The sequence below is a fragment of the Sturnira hondurensis genome, unplaced genomic scaffold (genome assembly GCF_014824575.4).
Source record: "Sturnira hondurensis isolate 20B ecotype Veracruz unplaced genomic scaffold, ASM1482457v3 Scaffold0011391, whole genome shotgun sequence".
In the NCBI taxonomy this organism is placed as follows: domain Eukaryota; kingdom Metazoa; phylum Chordata; class Mammalia; order Chiroptera; family Phyllostomidae; genus Sturnira; species Sturnira hondurensis.
In genome coordinates, this window is record NW_028084022.1 from 515,843 (window position 1) to 536,700 (window position 20,858).

Below are 20,858 nucleotides of genomic sequence, written 5' to 3' on the forward strand. Positions count from 1 at the left end.
CAATCTGCTGCCCCAGTGCTGGAGCTCAGAGGGAGTAAGTCCAAGTGAATCTGTGTTTAGGCCCTTTAAGAGGAACTTCCTGTTATTCCAGCAGTTTCTGTCTTCCACAGACTCAATCCCTGCTGGTTTTTACAGCCAGAAGTTATGGAGACTTATCTTCCTGGCACTGGAACCCTGGGCTGGGGGAACTGATGTGGGTCTGGGATCCATCACTCCTGAGATATCCCTCCCAATATTTATCTGCCACATGTGGGTGTGGAACCAGCCTGTTCTGTGACTTTGCCCCTCCTACCAGTCTCGATGTGGTTTCTTCTTTATTTCTGTATTTTGTTTCTTCTTTAATTCTGTAGTTGTAGGACTTTAATTCACTTCAAATTTTTAGTCCTGAATAATGTTTTGTAGTTTGCCAATTTGATGTGGTGTGTGAGGAGGTGATCTATGTTTACCTTTAATGTCCATTATGTGCATGTTTTAATTACTAAGTTGCCCTTCATTCAGGTTGTTCCATTTCATACTCCCACCAAGGTATAACAGTGCCTGTTTTTCAACACAGTCACCAGCACAGCTGTATTCATTTATTTTGGACTATAAGGCTATAATTAATACACACTCCCACACTGATTTTTCAAAGGAAAAATGTTTGTAAAAGCAACTCTAACAAGAAATTCTATGACAAAAAAGGCTATCCTGAAGAATCCATTGGCCAGTATAAACCATGTCTCTATTATGCCAAAGTATTTTTGTTGTATATCACATCTCTTTGTAGATTAGACCAGCTATGTGGCTAAATTTGTCAGAAAATGACAAGAGCAGTATGTCTTGAAATTATTATTCTCATATGCATACAAATATATTATACATTTAGCTAAAGTAATTTTGTCAAATATCTGGATCTTTGACAGTTGTATAATTATAAGGAATGATAATGTGATCAATCCATCAATGATTGCAAACAACTTTTTTTTTTGCAAACTCTCAATCCCTGTCCTTCTAAATTAATTTTTGTTTTAAGGCTTGTGAAAGTAAATATGTCATGTTAGTTATTTTTCAGACTGTGCTATTCAATGAGGAGTCCCTTTCTTGCTTTAATTTGAAGTTCGCATATTGAAGTTGAATAGTTTTGAAACTTATTTCTTAAAGGACTTGATGAATAACAGTTTGTTTAAACAACCTGACAAAGCAGTGTACAACATAGAACTCAGGGATAAGTGCTGAGAATAAAACCTCTGACTTGTTTTCCTTTGTTTAAGAATCTATGGGCAGGAGTAAAAGTGGTGTCCAGTGTGCTTACAGAGTGATTAAGTATTTGCCTCCTCATTGGATTTATTTTGGCCCATATATAGTAGAACACTGCTATGAAGCACTAAATAAATGTAGTCTGAGCTTTATAATAGACTTTGTGATGAAGGGGATTGGACATATATTAGCATTTGTGAAGAACATTGTTTATGGTGCAAAAGAAGATGCTCTTTATTCTTTGAACTGCACTTAGTTTTGTGCTGTCCTTTGTAAAGAAAGATGATGCCACTCAGTCAACCAACGTTAGCAGAATTCGCACTTTAAGTGGTTTTTTGCAGCTACAGTAATGAGCTTGTATTAAGCAACCTGCTCCCCTTTCTTGTCCAGGCCCTCTTAAAGCCAATTGTTCACATGGTGGAACAGCTGCTTAAACTTAATGTTGGAGTGGGTAGGTTAGAGTTATCCAGCCTTTCCAGGGATTAAGCCCTGTAACTGTGGCCTCATTATCACTGGACTATATTACCCAGGGAACTCCCTGGCCTCATATCCATAATGTGTAACAGCTCTATTTAAAGTTAAATGACCATGAATACCCTGGGAAATGTCATACTCTAGCTGAAGAACAAAAAAAATTCCTATTCAGATTTATAATCCTCATAGTTGAAAACTATACCACCTGGTTCTGGCTACATTCTCTGTACTTAGAAAAGGACTGAGTTGATATGATTTTTACATAATTTTAAGTTTTTTAAATTTAATAGTACATTTTTGAGAAGCAAATCACAGAAAAGAAAGCACTATTAAAATCTCTCTCTAAAAGTTATCATGTGTAAATGGTAACACTGTTCACTTCCATTCCTGATCCCTAAAGGTCTTATGTCCTAACAAAACAATCAAATATATAGTGGGTAGTTTGTACAATGTGATATCTATGTATTTTTTATGTCAGGTGCATTAGTATTCCAAGGCAATCTCTAAATGGGGGCCTAAAAGTTGTAACTTTTAGTAGTAGTAGTAACTTTGGTGGTAACTAAAAGTAGTAGTGTCTTAAATATTCATCAGAAGTTAAAGTCCAGTTCTAAGAACTAATCCTTGAACCAGTCCATTTTTGCCATATGATCAAATCGTAACTGAGTCAGAAAACAGAGAACCATCTTGTATAGTTATGCCAAAGGGATCAAATGTACCGTGTCCAGGGACAAACTAAATGGCTTTCAAGGTACACATGGACTAAGTGAGCGGAAAATTAGATACAGGAGGAACACAGGGGTTTACAATTGTTCATACAATAATACAATAATAAATAATAATACAAGACTATGTGTTCCACCTACTCACAACTTTAAACCTACTTTGCTCACTCCTGTATTTTAGGGAGGCAGTTTAGCATAGTAGATACAAATGCAGACTTTGGGAAGAACCACACTTGCACTTAGCATTGATGTAAAAATGCTGAATATAACAGATCAGCAAATGGTGGTTAAGAGCATGGACTGTGCAGCCACACTAATGTATTTTTTAGCTTATCTGCTGACTAACATGTAAGCTTGAACTTACATTTACATTTCCCTGTTTTTCTTCCCTCATTTGTACAATGAAGATGCTATAACTTGCCTCATAGGGTTTGTTAGGGCAAGCATTAAGTGAGATTATTCATACATCTACAGAGAGCAAGCAGAAAGTAAGGCTCAGTAAATGATATAGATTTTTCTAGCAGCAGCAACAATAGTAGAACTAGGTATAGGTGTCAAAAATAACCATCCTAAATATGGATTAAATTCCTGACTCTGACCTCATTAACATCAGGTTTATACTTGTAAAACTTAAATGTGAATATTGCCCTATCCTTCTGGCTCCCTCATACTTAATCCCAGGAAGCTCTCCTTGGACCCCATTGAGCTCTCTAGTTCTCTTGCCCTTTTATTTTTCTCTCAGTCCATGAGCTTACTACTAGCCTCACTTCTGTGCCCTTCTTTCCCCGCTCTAATTCATTTCTATGTTGGAATCAGACTGATTTACCTAAATTATAAGTCCTACTATGTTTCCACTTTGGCAATGATTCATGATAATGGTTTGACATTGGCTCTTAGGAGGAAACGTCAAAACCTGGTGAAAATTGCTGATAATTAAACTGACTAGTCTTGGGAGGATAAGGGAGAAATGGCTTATTGTGTGTTTATTTCTAGATCTTTTAAGATAGATGCCAGTGTTTTCATTTGAATAATAAGTGCTTGGCTAGGTCAAGTGGAAACTGTTCACAAAGCAACTAATGTAATTCCAGGAACCCAGCAATACACATCATACTGTAATTGATGATGAAGCCCAAAGATTGAACAATTGGTTGGTTTAATATTCTTGAAACATAGTATAGGTTAACTGAAACTCTTTTGTTCAAAATTAGGAGACTTTTCTTACTAGCTAGTGTTATCTTGGATGATCTCTATTTTTTCTTGAGTCATCATAATGCTTGATTTTTTTATGCCATCTGAATGGTTGACTCTTGTAATAAATTTTAAAAAGCTCCATCATAAACAAATGTTTTTACAGCAATTTGGCTTCAATATAATTGGACAGGATGGATAGATAATAGGGAAGAATGTAATTAAATGTAATTACAATAAAATTATACTCTGTGAATGATGATGGAATTGATGATGATGATGTCAGTGATGTTTGCTAACATTTGTTACCAATTAGGATAAATCAGGACTAGTTTTAGACACTGTGTACATGTGATCCTATAATCCTGAGCCTCAGAGAGGTTAAATTACTTACCTAGGTCTACATAACTGGGAACTGGTAGGATTTGAACCTGGAGAGATTTGAATAGATGGGGATGAGCACTACTGTTCTTAACCCATCAGTGAGCAAAACGAGTGCTTTAATAGATGAATAAAAGAAGGGGATATATTCACATTTGTACCAATTGGAATATGGAAAGGCATCAGAACTGGGGTACAGAGAGTTGTTAGAGGTGTTAAGATAGAACTGGAAACAAAGCAGTAAGTTTACTTTTCAGGTTAGTACTTGACTATGTGCATTTGAGTTAAGGATTTTACACAGGCTAGATGTTGGGCCAACCAATAATTTACTGGTCAGAGCAGTGAATTCCAAATGCCTGAAAACATGTTTGGTGTGGATGTCAGGTGTGGAAAATGGGATGGAGGAGGATGTTACTATTTTAAAATTAGTGATAAGAGTTGAGGAAAGAAAAATGGCTCCCACCAGACAGCTGCATGTATGCAATAAGGTGGAGGAAATAAAAGTGAGGAGAAAGCTTGTTTTTTAGTTAATAACTGATGTCCTAGGTTTTCACAGTCTTAAACCTCTGTAGATTAGGGGTTTGGGGCAATTGTATACCACAAAATGCCAAAAACTCCAAAATATTGTGATTTTATGGTTAGAACTCTAGCAATTTTAAGACAATGAAGTGCTAAGGGAGGTGGGGGAGGCACAAAACAACCACAAGGATTTGAAAGGTAAAACTCTATTGATGTAACATAGATGTTACATTAGTTATACTAATGTAACTAATGATGTTACATTAGTGTTACAAACACTAATACCCCTTGCACTCCAAGTCAATCACAATTTTAGCCCCCAGGACAGTGGAAATGGGATTAGGGAATGGAGGATGGGGTCTGAAAAGGGGGAAGGCCGCCTGGGCAGGAATTTGGGGCCTCCCTCCCTAGGCTTTAACTGGAACAGCTCCCATTTTATATTATGGTTTCTGCATATTGTAAATGTTTCTTCATTTGATAAAGGCATTCTAAACTTAAAGAAAAAACAAAACTATTTAAGTAAGGGGGGAAAAAGGACATGGAACTTCTAAAAAGTATTCTACTAGTCCTTGTCCTTTTTTAAAATAGTTATGGATGCTAAGAAGAATGTTTTGGTTGGGAGACTGGGGAGAGCCAACCAGCAACTTAAGAAATCAGTGATCCTCTTCTGTGAAGCTAACAGTGGCAGCAGCAAAATAATGACAACAGCAGTTACTATATTAAACATCAACTCTGATCTGGGCACAGGACTAAATGTTAAAGAAAATTGTACCATTTAGTTCTCTGTAGTTTTATGACACAGATACTTTCATTACCTAATTTTGCAGATATCATCAGTTTTTTGTACCTGAAAGAATTGAGCAAGTGGTCTATATATATAGGATTAAACCAAGTAAAGGCGTTTTTAAATTTCATTCAACATATAGATTTCAATAGTTGCTCAGGGCTTATGCAGCTGAAATACATACCAGTTTCAGATGACCAGTTAATTGCCTTTAAACTCAGGCAATTCTGAGTTTGGAAGGTCAAATCACAAACTGGCTGCTAATATTAAAAATTTCTGATACTTTTTTCCAAGAGGGAAGAGTTTTATGTAGATTTAAGTAAAAGAAGAAATGTTTCCTTCAGAGAAATCCAAGGTTTTATTGTAATTGAATGTTTGCTTGAAAAGACTTTTATTAATTTGTTTATTCAACAAATACTCATTGAACACCAACTAAATGCTCTGAGCCCAGAATCTCAAACATACAAAACTAAGAGACCAATTTGATTAATGTAATCTAAGAAATTTCTGAAATTACCAAATCCTGGTTCAAATGGCACCAATTGATTAAGCATAATTTCTCAGTTTAAATTCAATAGAATTTAAATGCCCATGCAAAGTTGCAAGAACAGTTCATAAATTCTAGATCATGGAATGAAAGGACTCTAGAAGTAACCCATCTCCTATATTTTGCAGGTCAGAGGGACAGGCTTAGAAATGATAAAGTCTATAACTTTGGACAGATTTCTTAACCTCTCTGAGGCTCACATTCCCCATCTATAATATGGGGATAATAGCATTTGCATTATGGAAATATTGTGAGGATTACATAAGATAATTTATATGAGGTTTTTAGTGCAGTGTCTGACACACATGACATGCTCAATACATGTTTACTTTTACTGTGATCATTATTTTCCAAGTGAAGGGACTGAAATAGAGAGGGAATATGACTAGCCCAAATGAATAGTCCAAGGTCATGTAGCTTAATGATAGGGCAAATGTTAGAACTCAAATCTCGATTAGTACTCAGATGTTCCTTTTACTATACTACTCATTTAATTCCTAGGAGTAGGTGGTGTAAGCTTCTTAGCCCTATGATAAATATTTTAGCTCATCCAAAGAGAAGAAAGACAAAGAAATGGCTGACATAACAAGAGAAGTCCTACACTTAAAGAACAAAACAGCAAAGGATAAATATAGAACAAGTGAGAAACAAATAATTGCCAGAAAATTTAGATAGCAATGTTGAAGCATTATTATGCCTGGAGAGTTACAGAACTGATCTCTATCCTAATTCCTTTATTCACCACAAACATTTTAACAAAAATAACTAAGTTTTTCCTTTTTCTTGGAGATCAAGGTGGGGAGGTGGTTCATAATGCATGAGTGTTTCACAAAATCTTACCATGAATTGAGCTTTGCTAGACAATTTCTGTTCACAAAGCAAAGGAACTCTGTAATTGAAGTTAGAATGCAAACATGAATACCACCAAGAATCAACAAATGGCAGATTTTAAAAGGATAGTGGAGCCCTGGCTGGTGTAGCTCGGTGGATTGAGTGCAGGCCAGTGAACCACAGGATGGCAGTTCGATTCCCAGTCAGGGCACATGCCTGGGTTGCAGGCCAGTTCCCAGCAGGGGACTCATGAGAGGCAACCATACACTGATATTTCTATCCCTCTCTTCTTCCCTTCCCCTCTAAAGATAAATAAATAAAAATCTTTAAAAAAAAGAAAATATATCAATACTACTTTTCATATTCAATCAATAATTTTCTCCACAGGGCATCAGGTACTGTTTATACAGCACTAGATATTGCAACAGGACAAGAGGTAAGTGCTAACATGCAATATTGATTTTTATTTTCCTTTATTCATATTGATCAGATTTCCTCTTTGGTAGCATCTATGCCTGAAAAACAATGGTTAGCACTGGCTTAATGTTGTTTTCTTTTTTGGTATCCAAAGTATCTGAAGGGGATAGTTTACTCATGATTAATCACAGAAAGGGGAATGGGTGTGTGGTACCAAGTAAAAGTTTACTAAGATAAAGAATTTGTATACCCCAAAATGTGGATGTTTGTTTTTAGTTTAATAATTATAATTCATTCCTATATTTTAATCATCATTCAGGTGGCCATAAAGCAGATGAACCTTCAACAGCAGCCCAAAAAAGAATTAATTATTAATGAAATTCTAGTCATGAGGGAAAATAAGAACCCCAATATTGTTAATTATTTAGATAGGTAAGTGTTTTCTCTCATTATGCACTTGTTTTCTTTATGGTATGTCATTTTCTTGACAGATTATTTTATTTAGGGTCTATTCATTTAGTATTCATTCTATAAATATTTCTCAAATGCTACAAAATAGTAGAATATCAGAGCTATTGGTAAACTGGCATCCACTTATCTTTGACCATCCATCAAACATTGGAAGACATTTTATAGTGTTGCTTTTAAACATGAGCAGTTTGTATAATTTCTTGTTGGGGATCATGACTTTGTCTTGGCAAAAGATAGCCTATTGCATATAGGAGAGGGCTGTGGGGTGTTAAACATTTATTTCAAGTGTTTGTTTGAAGCCAGTGCAATGTCTGGGTGTCTAAATGAGGAAGGCTGTCTACAGTAGCCCTGCTCTAATGGATATTTTGTAATTAACTGATAATGAGGCACAGGGAATTGTAACTTTAATCTCAAACCTTTTTCCCAGACCAGGTAATTAATGTCTCTTTCATCAGTGGTATTAGCAAGTGGTTTATAAATAGACATTTAAAGACAGCATCAGCTCTTCACTTGTGGTTAACACCTGTCTCATTCAATTTCAGTAAGTGTTTGTTTAGCTCCACTGTGCTATGTACTCTGTGGTTAGGACACAAAAGAAATAAGACTAGGTCTATTACCTCAATGAGCTTAAGATCTTTCTTTCTGTGTTTTGAGCCAGGTATACCTGTGGTACAGAAGGAGAAAAAAGGGAGGTGAAAATAGAAGGGTCAAATTTTACAGTAAAAATCACTGTTTCATAAAGTGTCACAATTGACTCCTATGAAAACTGGCACCTCGGCACAGTAAATTTATTGCAAACATGAATCATTTTGATTTAGTGACTGCTGGAAAACATTTCAGTAATCAATTCAGGAGAATGAAAAATAATGCCAAGATCTGAATAAAGGGCCTAAAAATCTGTATGCCATGGGTCACTGCAGTCCAAGAAGTCAACATTGTGGCTAGAGTTATCCAAAAGGGCTATTCATTAATCCTGCTCATTGAAATTAGCTTTCACAAGGAATGTAGCAGTCAGTTACAAGAGGTCTCCTTGCTCCTTTCTCCATGGCACACAGTCACATCTGATGATCCTTTGGTTTCCATGCATATTCTCTTCTAACTTTAAGCAATTATCTCATTTCCATCATCACTACTATTCTCTTCTTGTTATGTAATATAATCAAATGCAGAAAGACTGTTTGCAAATTGCCTTCTTAATGGGAATGTGGAAGAATCTCCACTTTCTCAGACCTGAGTCAATGTCTTTTTCTTCTCTTGTTATAGCTACTTAGTAGGTGATGAACTATGGGTAGTCATGGAATACTTGGCCGGTGGCTCTTTGACGGATGTGGTCACAGAGACCTGTATGGATGAAGGACAGATAGCAGCTGTCTGCAGAGAGGTAAGAAAATAGAAAATTTCTAGATGATGAAAACACCAAAATGGGAAGTTCTTTCTTTATCTCTATTCAGAATGTTTATACCATCAAAGTAATAATAGTGCATTTCTTCTGCTGAAAAAAATGGAGAGCCTAAATGCAATTTAAATCCTAACATAATAGCACTCCCCTTTCCCTCCCCCTGCAGCCCCTTGTTTATTTTAATTGTTTTTATATGGATCTTTTGAGTTCCATTATGTCATTTACAAGGTACATTTAAGCCTACATGATTTTAACTTTCAGTGAACATGGAAATCAGTAATGTTGACATGGAACTTCTTTCTGATTTGAAGGAATTTTTACATGGTCATTATTTTTTCTTGTATGTGCAAATAAGCCATGGGAAAATACAGACCATATTATAATCCTATATTTTTCTAGAACATAATTTAACCCAGGACTTCTCTCAGCCCAAAAAGTAGTTGTGTCCACAGTACAAATTTGGACATCCCTCATAACCCTCTAGTGAATCAAAGTATCTGCCTCTTTTCTAATAAAAGTGGCATATACCCATTTTGAAGCTAAACCAAGAATATTTTATTATATTATTTTTTCAATATTAAAAGACACTCTTCATTGGAATTTTATATTAGGCATTACCATCTACTCCATTCATTGTGATGAGGTTTTCTATGGATACATTAGGAATCTTGACCCACTGAAACTTAAAAAACAGTGATAGAAAAATAAAACCAAGTAATTCCAGCTGGTCTTTGCTTGATTTTATCTTAAATTTTCACTTAAATTTCTTCTTTGCTTGCTCTCCTCTCACTCTCACTTTCTCCTCTCCAAACATGCACACATATCCACTAAACACATATATTTTCTATTCATGTAATATATCAAACTTATAATATTTAAGGGAATATTTGACCCTGAGTCTGTTTGTTCCATCTTCTAGTAATGCCATGCAAAGCCATTTACAAACAGGTACCTACAGTTACTTCATAGTGGTCCCCAAACTTTGATGTCCATCAGAAATAGCTTGGGGCACTTGTTTTAAATGTAGGTTCCTGGGCCCCACTCCAGACCTACTGAATCAAATCATACCATTGAAGCAGAAGCTTACTGCATCTGTTTAAGACCAACCTCAATCCATACCCTCTAGATAACTAGGTCAAAGTATGATTTTATTAATTGGTTAGTTTGACAATATTAATGACTTAGTACTACTCATCATACTATCACTCTTCATGTCGTAGTCTGACTCAGGAGTTTCCTATGTATAAACTAAATTGTATCACTGATGTAAATGGTAATGCAATTTCAAAATAATGTTAAAGCACTTCATAATTTATTTCACTTGACAAGAAAAAATTATACTCCTTCCCAAAATTTATCTATATTAAACTTAGTTTTAAAAATTATTTGTGATATAATTATAACCTTTTTTCCTGATCCAATAGTGCCTCCAAGCTTTGGATTTCTTGCATTCAAACCAGGTGATCCATAGAGACATAAAGAGTGACAATATTCTCCTTGGGATGGATGGCTCTGTTAAATTGAGTAGGTATTTTGGTTCTGATGGTGTTTGAGAGTGTCTTGGGGGATTTCTGCTCTTTCACTGTCTATATTGAGAAGAAAATGGCTATTGAAAGCAATTGGTTTGAAAGCATTTAGAGCCCAGTTTTAAGTAAAGAACTGTGTTTAAGTAATGCTGTGTTTCTGTAGATTGTGGCTAGATTTTGGGAGGGGGGTAATATTTCAGAATTTCTAGTGACTTCCATCTGCTGGGTGACATATAATAAGAATACTGAAGGGTTCTGTAAGTTGGGGGGAACCAGACTGACATCATTTCAGTTAGCTATTTCAGACCCTTTTAAAATCAGGACCAGCTGAGAGATCAGACAACAAAAGGATATGAGCTAGACAGTTGTAAAAGCTCAGTGTCTAACAAAGGAAAGTACAACCATATATGAAAATGAGCTATTATAAAAGAAAAATAATTTGAGCTGGTTTTAAGGGACTTTTCTTCTCTGCAGCTGATTTTGGGTTCTGTGCCCAGATCACCCCTGAGCAAAGTAAACGAAGCACTATGGTGGGAACTCCTTATTGGATGGCACCTGAAGTGGTGACTCGAAAAGCTTATGGTCCGAAAGTTGATATCTGGTCTCTGGGGATTATGGCAATTGAAATGGTGGAAGGTGAACCCCCTTACCTTAATGAAAATCCCCTCAGGGTAAGTCAAAAGAAAACTCAGGTACTTCATCCTCTGGTAAGGGAAGAGGCAAAATGTCATTTCTTGTCTTCAACAGAATTGGCCAGAATGGGCTCCTTCCTGGGACAAGTGACATAGAAGCTTTAAGTTATAATTTTCAAAATTACTAGGAGCTATTTTTAGTTTCTTCTAAGATATTCTAACAGTTTTTTTCAGTGCTTTCACATCAGTATTTCTAATGGCAGGGACCCTTAAAAGTTTTTAGTTTAGCTTCCTGCTGTTAAAAAGGCTTTAAAAAAAAGCACGATGCAGGAAGAAAAGAGTCATTTTATCACATGCTATGGTTAAATGATCTATCTAGGAAATACTTGCTTTATAACTACTTTAACAAAGTAAATAAATGCATTTCCAGAAGAGCTATAATTTTTAATATTAGATTTTATTTATTATCAGTAATGATTTTTTTTTAGTAACAGCTTGGTAGGCAGTGAATGGAACATAGGATAGACACAGTGCCTGCCTGATGAAATCACAAAATTAATTAGACTGTCAAGTAGAAAATGAATGGAAATAATTTGTGTTGGGTAACTCAGTTTGCTACTGCAGAATTAGAGGCTTGATCTTTACATAGTCTGGTTACAGTACAAAGAGAGCAAAGCTCCATTTCATACTTTAACGATACCATCTTAACTCAGATATACTGTTGATCATGAGAGGGAAAGGCAAAGGAATTTGAAAGAAATGCTTGCTCAATACAAAAGTCAGCCAGTAGCTATTTCATTCTATATAGCCAAAGGGTGAACTAGAAGCTGTGTTATATATATAAAGATTATCACACTAATGACAAAAAATATGCACAGATTCAAATTCTACTCTCAAAATGTAATCAGTCTGTTTAATAGACCTGCAATGCCACAGGCATCTTGAAAATTGTTTGCATCATTACCACTAAAAATCTAAAATTGAATTTACTCTTAATATGCAAAAACCATTGTCCTTAGTAAATAATTATGTGTTCCAGGGGTATCAAACCTGTGGCCCATGGGCCACATGTGGCCCAGAATAGCTGTGAATACAGCTCAACACAAAACCAGAAATTTACTTAAAACATTATGATATTTTTTTGTGATTACATGTCACACTGTATTTAATATGTGGCCCAAGACAACTCTTCTTCTTCCAGTATGGTACGCAGATGCCAAAAGTTTCAACACCCCTGGCACATTAAGCTTATATTCAAGCCAAATATATGTAGCTTTCTGTACATGTAAATAAACCTACAAACTAATTGTCTTGTTGCTTTTGCAGTTGAACATTTTGTAATTTAGACCTGCATTCCCTATGTGTGGAGGAGAGAGGGAAAGCCTCCTCTTGTCCCCTCCAAATTCCTTTCTGCTTCTTGTCCTCTTGTCCTAGTCCCTTCACTAATTAGAAAACAAAAGAGTGGAGTAAATTCCCTAATGAGTGCTTTGGGCTATTGCTCTGGTCTCAATCTGGAAGTGAAATGTGACATTGATTAGCTGCCCGCAGGGCTGAGTGGAAAAGAAGGGGCATTTTCCTACGTTTATAGGTCAGCTCTCCATGAATTTAATCAAGCCCATCCCTGACCTGTGGACCAGCACATCAGGATAATTACTTTGGCTTGTCCTCATTGTTTAACCACCTTTGCTTGTTAAGAAATATCAGCAAGAAAACACATCAGGCCTATTGTTTCCGAGGTTTCTTGCTCTAATTCTTTGGAGTTTGGAGGCACTAAGCAGGATTATGGCTGTTTTGCTTTCTGCCTTCTAATGAGTAAATTATAACCTGGAAAATTTAAGGATTAAGTAAATGACTCTAAAGCAACTGGTCACAATAATGCCGTTATCAGCTTCTTCAGTTCCCCATTACAATTGATCTCTCTTTTGCTAGGCTGTTAACTATTAGAAAAAAGGAAACAACATTTAATCTTTATACCCATCTTCTAGCCGGGATTAGAACTCTTAATTAATACCTTGTCTCTTAGAATCCACAGCCTTGTATCTAAACAAGTACTTGCAGATCAACAAAACACCAGGTTCAGGAAGCCTACATTAAGGCTATATAACAAAAAGACCTGTCAGAAAGACCACCCTGTTGAAGTCCACTGATAAGGATTTAGTCTAACTTTACTCATTACTTCTCTCCAGTGTTCAACCTCCAATGAAAAAAATCAACAAATCCTCTATCTCTTTGTTGGTCACCACAAGTACTTTCTTAGTTTTTATTTTCAGTATGTTATTCTCATGCTCTCTTAAAGAAAGAAAACTCAGTGTTTCAGGCTATATGCCCTTATTTCAGATTGTTAAAAAAATGTTGCTGAAAGCATGAAGAGATTGCAGAAAAAAATGTAACATGAGCCTGTAGAAAGCCCATGTTTTCTTAGATACTGGTCGCCAGGCCATGTGTAGGGAAATAGAAAATCACACACCTTCAGAATTATAAAGAAAAACTAGGTTAGTCCTTTTTTCTTTAAAAATCCTTCCAGTACTACCACCCATCCACCACTTTAGGCTTTAAGGAGGAAAAAGAAAATAAATGGAAGGAAGACAGAATGGTAGAGTAAGGGTAGCATGTTGATGTAAAATAATTGGCCCATGTAGTCAGGCAGATCTAGGTATGTCCTGGCCCACAACCTGTAAGCTCTGTGACCTTGTGCAAATCACATAAAACTTTTATATGCTGGGTCTTTTGTGTAAAATTGGGGATAATATATATATCTTACAGAATTAGTATGAAAGCTAAATGAAATAATGCATGAAAACCACCTAGCAGTGTCTAGCACAGTGTAAGAAATATATTAGAGAGACACATATATGAATAAAAATGTGAGAAAAGAAAATGAAAGAAAGGATTCTGGGCATGCTTTTTACTCCAAGAGGAGTGATTAGATATCCCACTTTCCCCAAATCTTCCCCTCCACACTGGTTATACTCCTATTTCCTCAAGGAGCAGAGGGTTAACATAATTCAGTTAATTTATCATAGACAGGTAACACTGAACAGGAGAGGTTAAAGTTGAATTCGGGGCCTATATATCTTCATCCTATAGTTTGCATTTCACTGTGGATTTTTTTGTCTTTGTTGCATCAGTTGCAACTGAGCATGCTCTATGAATATCGCCTGTTAACACACCATTGATGCAAAGAATTAGCTACTACCTACCACCTCTAGTTATAAATGGTTAGGATTTCTTGCTTTTTAATATATTTTATTGATTATACCATTACAGTTGTTGTATTCCCCCCACCATCCCCCCCTTTAGTTTATGACCACGTGTCTCAAGTTCTTTAGATTCTATATTTCCCCTACTATTCTTGCCCTCCCCCCTATCTATTTTCTACCTACTGTCTATGCTATTTTCTGTACCTTCTCCCCCCTTCTCCCCCCTCCCACTCCCCTGTTGTTAACCCTCCATGTGTTCTTCATTTCTATGGTTCCACTCCTGATCTAGCTGTCCTCTTGTTTTGCTTTTGTTTTAGGTGTGGTTGTTAATAACTGTGAGTTTGCTGTCCTTTCACTGTTCATATTTTTTGTCTTCTTTTTCTTAGGTAAGTCCCTTTAACATTTCATATAATAAGGGCTTGGTGATGATGAACTCCTTGAACTTGACCTTATCTGAGAAGCACTTTATCTGTCCTTCCATTCTAAATGAAAGCTTTGCTGGATAAAGCAATCTTGGATGTAGGTCTTTGGATTTCATGACTTGGAACACTTCTTTCCAGCCCCTTCTTGCCTGTACGGTCTCTTGAGAAATCCACTGACAGTCTGATGGGAAGTCCTTTGTAGGTGACTGTCCCCTTATCTCTTGCTGCCTCTAGGATTCTCTCCTTCATTTTAATCTTGGCTAATGCAATTATGATGTGCCTTGGTGTGTTCCTTCTTGGGTCCAACTTCTTTGGGACTCTCTGAGCTTCCTGGATTTCCTGGAAGTCTATTTTCTTTGCCAGACTTGGGAAGTTCTCCTTTATGATTTGTTCAGATAAGTTTTTCACTCGTGGCTGTTTCTTTTCCCCTTCTGGTACCCCTATAATTCGGATGTTGGAATGTTTAAAGATATCCCGGAGGGTCCTAAGCCTCTCCTCATTTTTTAAATTCTTGTTTCTTCATTCTTTTCTGATTGGATGTTTCGTTCTTCCTTCTGGTCCACTCCCTTGATTTGAGTCCCAGTTTCCTTTCCATCACTATTGGTTTCCTGTGCATTTCCCTTCATTTCAATTAGTTTAGCCTTCATATGTTCCTCTAATTTGTGAGTATAATCAATCAGTTCAGTGAGCATCCTGATCACCAGTATTTTGAACTGTGCGTCTGAGAGGTTTGCAATTTCTTTTTCGCTTAGAGTTATTGGCTCTGGGGCTTTGAGTTCTCCTTGAGCCATATTTTGGACTGTTTGTGCCTGTTCTGTTTGCGGTGTGGAGCCCTAGGTGTTCACCACGGCCAGATGACCCAGTCACTGGGTTGTGACGCTGTATGTGGGGGCAGGGTCAAAGGAAAGCAATGGCGGTCCCCTCTGCGCCTCCCGCTGCCTCCCGCAGCCCGGGGCCATCCCATCCTTCCCACTGCGTATGAATGTGCGACTGTGGTCAACCTGCCGCCCTGCTCCCTCACTAGGTCCTGGGTCCACGCTGCTACCCCAGGTGCCTGCGTGCCTGGGTCAGGGGATCTTTCCTGCCCAACCCTGCTCTACTGCTGGCTCTGCCCCTCTTACTGGTCCTGGTTGAAAGGTTCGTTGCTGTTGGACTGCTCTATAGTTCAGTTTTCTGTTCTTTGGCTGCATCTTTGTTTACTAAACCTTTGTTGTATTCAAACTTGGTTGTGGAAGAAGGCACAGTGTTTCCACCTATGCCTCCATCTTGGCGGAAGTCGGATTTCTTAAATAGTAAATTAACTATGTACTAATTGACTTAATTTGTTTATAAAATGCCTTTTAAAGGTTAGAGAGTTATGTTATGATGTTGGTACCCTTCCAGTAACAGAGAGGAGACAAGCTTCTTCTTCTTTCTCCCACTGCCTGAAGTCTTTGCACTCAACATAATTGACCGTGGACATGTTGTTATGTGACCCATATATTGTTCTTTATGTTTATGAAAGTGACTGGGGTTAACATCAAACTTTCCTTCAATGTGCAAATCAAATGTTAGTGTTCTGCTCATCAACCTGGCTTGCTTTCATTAATTGTAAATATAATTTTTAACCCTGGCTGGTGTGGCTCAGTGGATTGAGTACCAGCCTGTGAACCAAAGAGTCGTTGGTTCAATTACAAGTTAGGGCACATGCCTGGGTTGTGGGCCAGGTCCCCAGTAGGGGGTGTGCAAAAACCAACCACATATTGATGCTTCTCTCCCTCTCTTTTTCCCTCCCTTCCCCTCTCCCTAAAAATAAATAAATAAACAAACAAACAAATAAATAAAATATAAAATTTAAAACCTGTGATTGGTCAGTGATCCAAGGTGGCAGAGGAATAAGTGGAAGCTACACTAACCTCTTCCCAGGACCAATCTGAAATTATAACTAAGTTGTAGAGAAATATCCTGAATGACAAAATGAACACTAGGTGGAGAGAAGCCTTATAACCATAGACAGAGAGAAAAAAACTACTTCACCACAATGAAACTGGTAGGGAGTGTGGAGGAGGCATGAGAGGCCTAGCTGGGCTTCCACAGGTGGCAACTGAAGATCCAGAGGGATATTTAAGTGTCTAGGGTGGTTTCCCCTGAGAAGTGTGGGGTCTAAACCCCAAGCCTGGCTCTCCAGCCTTCAGCACCAAATCCAGAAAAGGAACCCAGAAAACATCCAGCTGTGGAAAACAGCAGGGTTTCTGTCTTCCAGAAAGAGGTGGCTGGAGATGCAGAGGGCCTCTTAAAGGGTCAGTGCACAAATTTCATTTTCAGCCACTTCACCTGGGCTCCAGCAGAGGGAGGAAAGAGAGGACTAGAGATGATTCAGAGGAGTCTGAGGTCAGTAGATCTGGGGAGAGAACTGGAGGAACGGCCACCAGGATCCCTGTGCTGTCATCCCCCATACTGCAGGAGCCAGCTTTCATAGACAGAGCACTCATCTCTGAATGGCATCAACATGAGGGGAAGCAATGGCCTGACCCACAAGAGTTGCTCTAGCCTACCCTGTGGTGCTGAAGCTGAGCTGCTGACTACAGCTTGATGCTATATCATTAATTAGTTAAACAACTAAGGCGGATCTCAGGGAGCTCTATGAAACTTCGGATGACCCTCCCAGGGCTGGGTGGTAATAAAAGCTAGCCTTGGTGTGCAGCCTGGTTCTTCCAGCTCACACTCAGGCTCATCAGGGGGAGCTACACACTGTGGATCTCTGATAGCTCCAAACAGCTTGAATAGGGCCATTGACAAGCAGCATCTGACAAAGGCCTATACCAGAGTTTTGCAGATCTATTTCTTAGAAGCAAATACAAAGAAGCAGCCAAACTGGAAAAGCAAGGAAACAGACTGAAAATGGAAGAACAAGAGAATTCTCCAAAAGAAGAGCTAGATGAAATGGAGGTAAGCAATTTATCGGATAGAGAATTTAGAGTGATGATTATAAAGATACTCAACACCATGAAAAAAAGACATAGAAACCATAGAAAAGGACTAGTCAGACCTGAACAGACTCTTCTCCAAGGAAGACATACATAGGGCCCGTAGATGTAAGAAAGGATGCTGAGCGTCACTAGCCATCAGAGAGATGTAAATTAAAAATGCAATGAGATACCACTTCACATCAGTGAATGACCATAATAAACAAATCAAAAAACAACAAATGCTGGTGAGGTTATAGAGAAAAGGAAACCCTAGTCCACTGTTGGTGGGAATGAAGACTGGTGCAGCCACTATGGAAAACAGTATAGAGTTTCCTCAAAAAACTAAAAATGAAACTGCCTTTTGACACAGCAATTCCACTGCTTGAATTTTACCCTAAGAGCCCTGAAACACCAGTTCAAAAGAACCTATGCACCCCAATGTTCATAGCAGCATTAATGACAATAGCCAAGTGCTGGAAACAGCCTAAGTGCCCATCAGTAAAGGAGTGGATCCCAAAACTGTGGTACTTTTACACAATGGAATACTACCTAACAGAAAGAAAGAAGGAACTCCTACCCTTCATAACAGCATGGATGAAACTGGAGAGTATTATGCAAAGTGAAATAAGCCAGGTGGTGAAAGACAAATACCATATAATTTCATCTATAAATGGAACCTAATCAACAAAACAAATAAGTGAGCAAAATAGAACCAGAGACATGGAAATAAAGAACCTCTTGACAATGACCCGAAGGGAGGGGGAGAGGAGTAAAATGGGGAAAGGTTAAGTCAAGGGATGTGTGTAAAGGATCCATGGACAAACACAATGAGAGGAATGATTGAATGTGGAAGGGATGGGTGAACAGGGCAGGGGAGAATAAAGGGGGAGAATTGGGGACAACTGTAATTGAACAACAATACATTTTTAATTGAAAAAAGGAATGAAAATACTAGAGGAAAAAAGAACCAGTCAGAAATAAAGACTGGAATATCTGGAATAAAATATATACTGGAAGGAATAAAGAGTAGATTATATGAAGTAGAGGACTGAATCAGTGATTTGGAAGTCAAGGTAGAAGGAAACACCCAGGCTGAGCAGCAAAAAGGAAAAAATAATTTTAAAAAATGAGGAAAGCTTAAGAAACATTTTGGACAACATGAAGCATAACAACATCCATACCATACCAGAGGGAGAAGAAAGTGAGCAAAGGATCAAGAACCTATCTGGAAAAATAATGACTGGAAACTTTCCTAATCTGATGAAGGAAAAAGACCCACAAGTCCAGGAAGCTCAAAGAGACCCAAATAGTCCCAGCTGGTGTACCTCAGTGGATTGAGTGTGTTCTGTGAACCAAAGGGTTGCTGGTTCAACTCCCAGTCAGGCCACATGTCTGGATTATGGGCCAAGTCCCCAGTAAGGGGCATGTGAGAGGAAACCACACATTGATATTTCTCTCCCTCTCTTCCTCCTTCCCTTCTCTCTGAAAATAATTTAAAAAAGAAAAGAGTCCCAAAGAAGTTGGACCCAAAGAGGCCTACACTGAAACCCATCATAGTTAAAATGCAAGGATGAAAAACAAGTAGGAAATCCTAAAAGTCGAAAGACAGAGGCATGTATTTATATGAAAGGGAGCACCAATTAGACTGCCATGTGCTTTCTCAACAGAAACATTTCAGACCAGAAAGGAGTGGCATGAAATATCCAAGGTGATGAAGAGCAAAGACCTAAAACCAAAGTGACTTACTCAGCAAGGCTATAATTTAAAATCAAAGGCAAAATAAGGAGCTTCCCAAACAATAAAAAGCTAAAGTAGTTTGTTAACACAAAACCAATACTCTAACGAATGTTAAAGACCTTGCTTTAGGAAGAAAAAGAAGAAAAACAGTAAGAACAAAAACAGAGGAAAATAATCTAACAACAAAATGGCAGTAAAAACATATCATTAATCACCTTAAATGTAAATAGCTTAAATGCACCAACCAAAAGACAGAGGGTAGCTGAATGGATAAGAAAAGAAGACCCACATACACGCTGATTCCAAGAGATACAACTGAGGTCAAAAGATACACACAGACTAAAAGTAAAGGGACAGGAAAAGATATTTTATGCAAGTGGAAAAGAAAAAAAAGCCGGGGTAGCAATACTTATATCTGACAAAATAGACTTTAAAACCAAGGCTATAGTAAGAGACAAAGAAGGACACTACATAATGATAAAGGGAACAATCCAGCAAGAGTATATAACTCTAGTAAACATTTACACACCCAACAGATGAGCATTTATATATGAAACAAATCTTGATGGACATAAAAGGAGACATCGACAGAAATACAGTCAATACCCATTAATATCAATAGATAGATTTTCCAGGCAGAAAGCCAACAAGGAGACAGCAGCCTTAAATGATACACTAGATCAAATGGATATGTTCAGAACATTTTGCCTCAAAGCAATAGAATATACATAGTTTTTAAGTGCACATGTAATGTTTTCTAGGATAGACCACATTTTAAGGGGAAAAAACAAGTCTCAATAAATTTAAGAAGATTAAAATCATATCAAGCATCTTCCTTGACCATAATGCTGTGAAACTACAATTCAACCAGAAGAAGACCACTGAAAAAACATGCAAAGACATGGAAGCTGAATAGTGTGTTATCAAACAATGAATGTGTCAAAAATGGGATCAAGGAAGAAATCAAAAGATACCTTGAAACAAAGAAAATGAGGACACAACAATATAGAATCTGTGGTACACGGGGAAAGCAGTCCTAAGAGGGAAATACATAGCATTATGAGGCTATCTCAAAAAACAAAACAAAACAAGAAAAAGCTCAAATAAACAAATCAAACTTCACACTTAAACGTACTTGAAAAAGAACAACCAGCAAAGCCTGAAGTGAATAGAATTGAGGGAATATTAAAGATCAGAGCAGAAATAAATGAAATAGAGTCTAAAAAATGATATAAAGGATCAATGAATCCACTAAATAGTTCTTTGAAAAGATAAACAAGATCGGCAAACCTTTAACCAGACTCATGAAAATAAAAGAGAGAGTACCCAAATAAATAAAATCAGAAATGAAAGAGGTGAAATAACAACTGACACCAGAGAAATACAAAGGATTGTAAGAAAATATTATAAATAACTATATGACA

General features: G+C 37.4%; 1 protein-coding gene across 1 annotated transcript in view; it reads left to right on the plus strand.

Annotated features, from left to right (window-relative positions):
- The window catches only part of PAK3 (p21 (RAC1) activated kinase 3), a 121,170-nt gene that overhangs the window by 76,202 nt on the left and 24,110 nt on the right, over nucleotides 1-20,858 (plus strand). Inside the window, exons 8-12 of the mRNA XM_037060161.1 lie at nucleotides 7,070-7,118; nucleotides 7,419-7,531; nucleotides 8,834-8,951; nucleotides 10,394-10,493; nucleotides 10,970-11,166. Coding sequence (XP_036916056.1) covers nucleotides 7,070-7,118; nucleotides 7,419-7,531; nucleotides 8,834-8,951; nucleotides 10,394-10,493; nucleotides 10,970-11,166 — 577 coding nt within the window. The remainder of the gene's footprint in view (nucleotides 1-7,069; nucleotides 7,119-7,418; nucleotides 7,532-8,833; nucleotides 8,952-10,393; nucleotides 10,494-10,969; nucleotides 11,167-20,858) is intronic.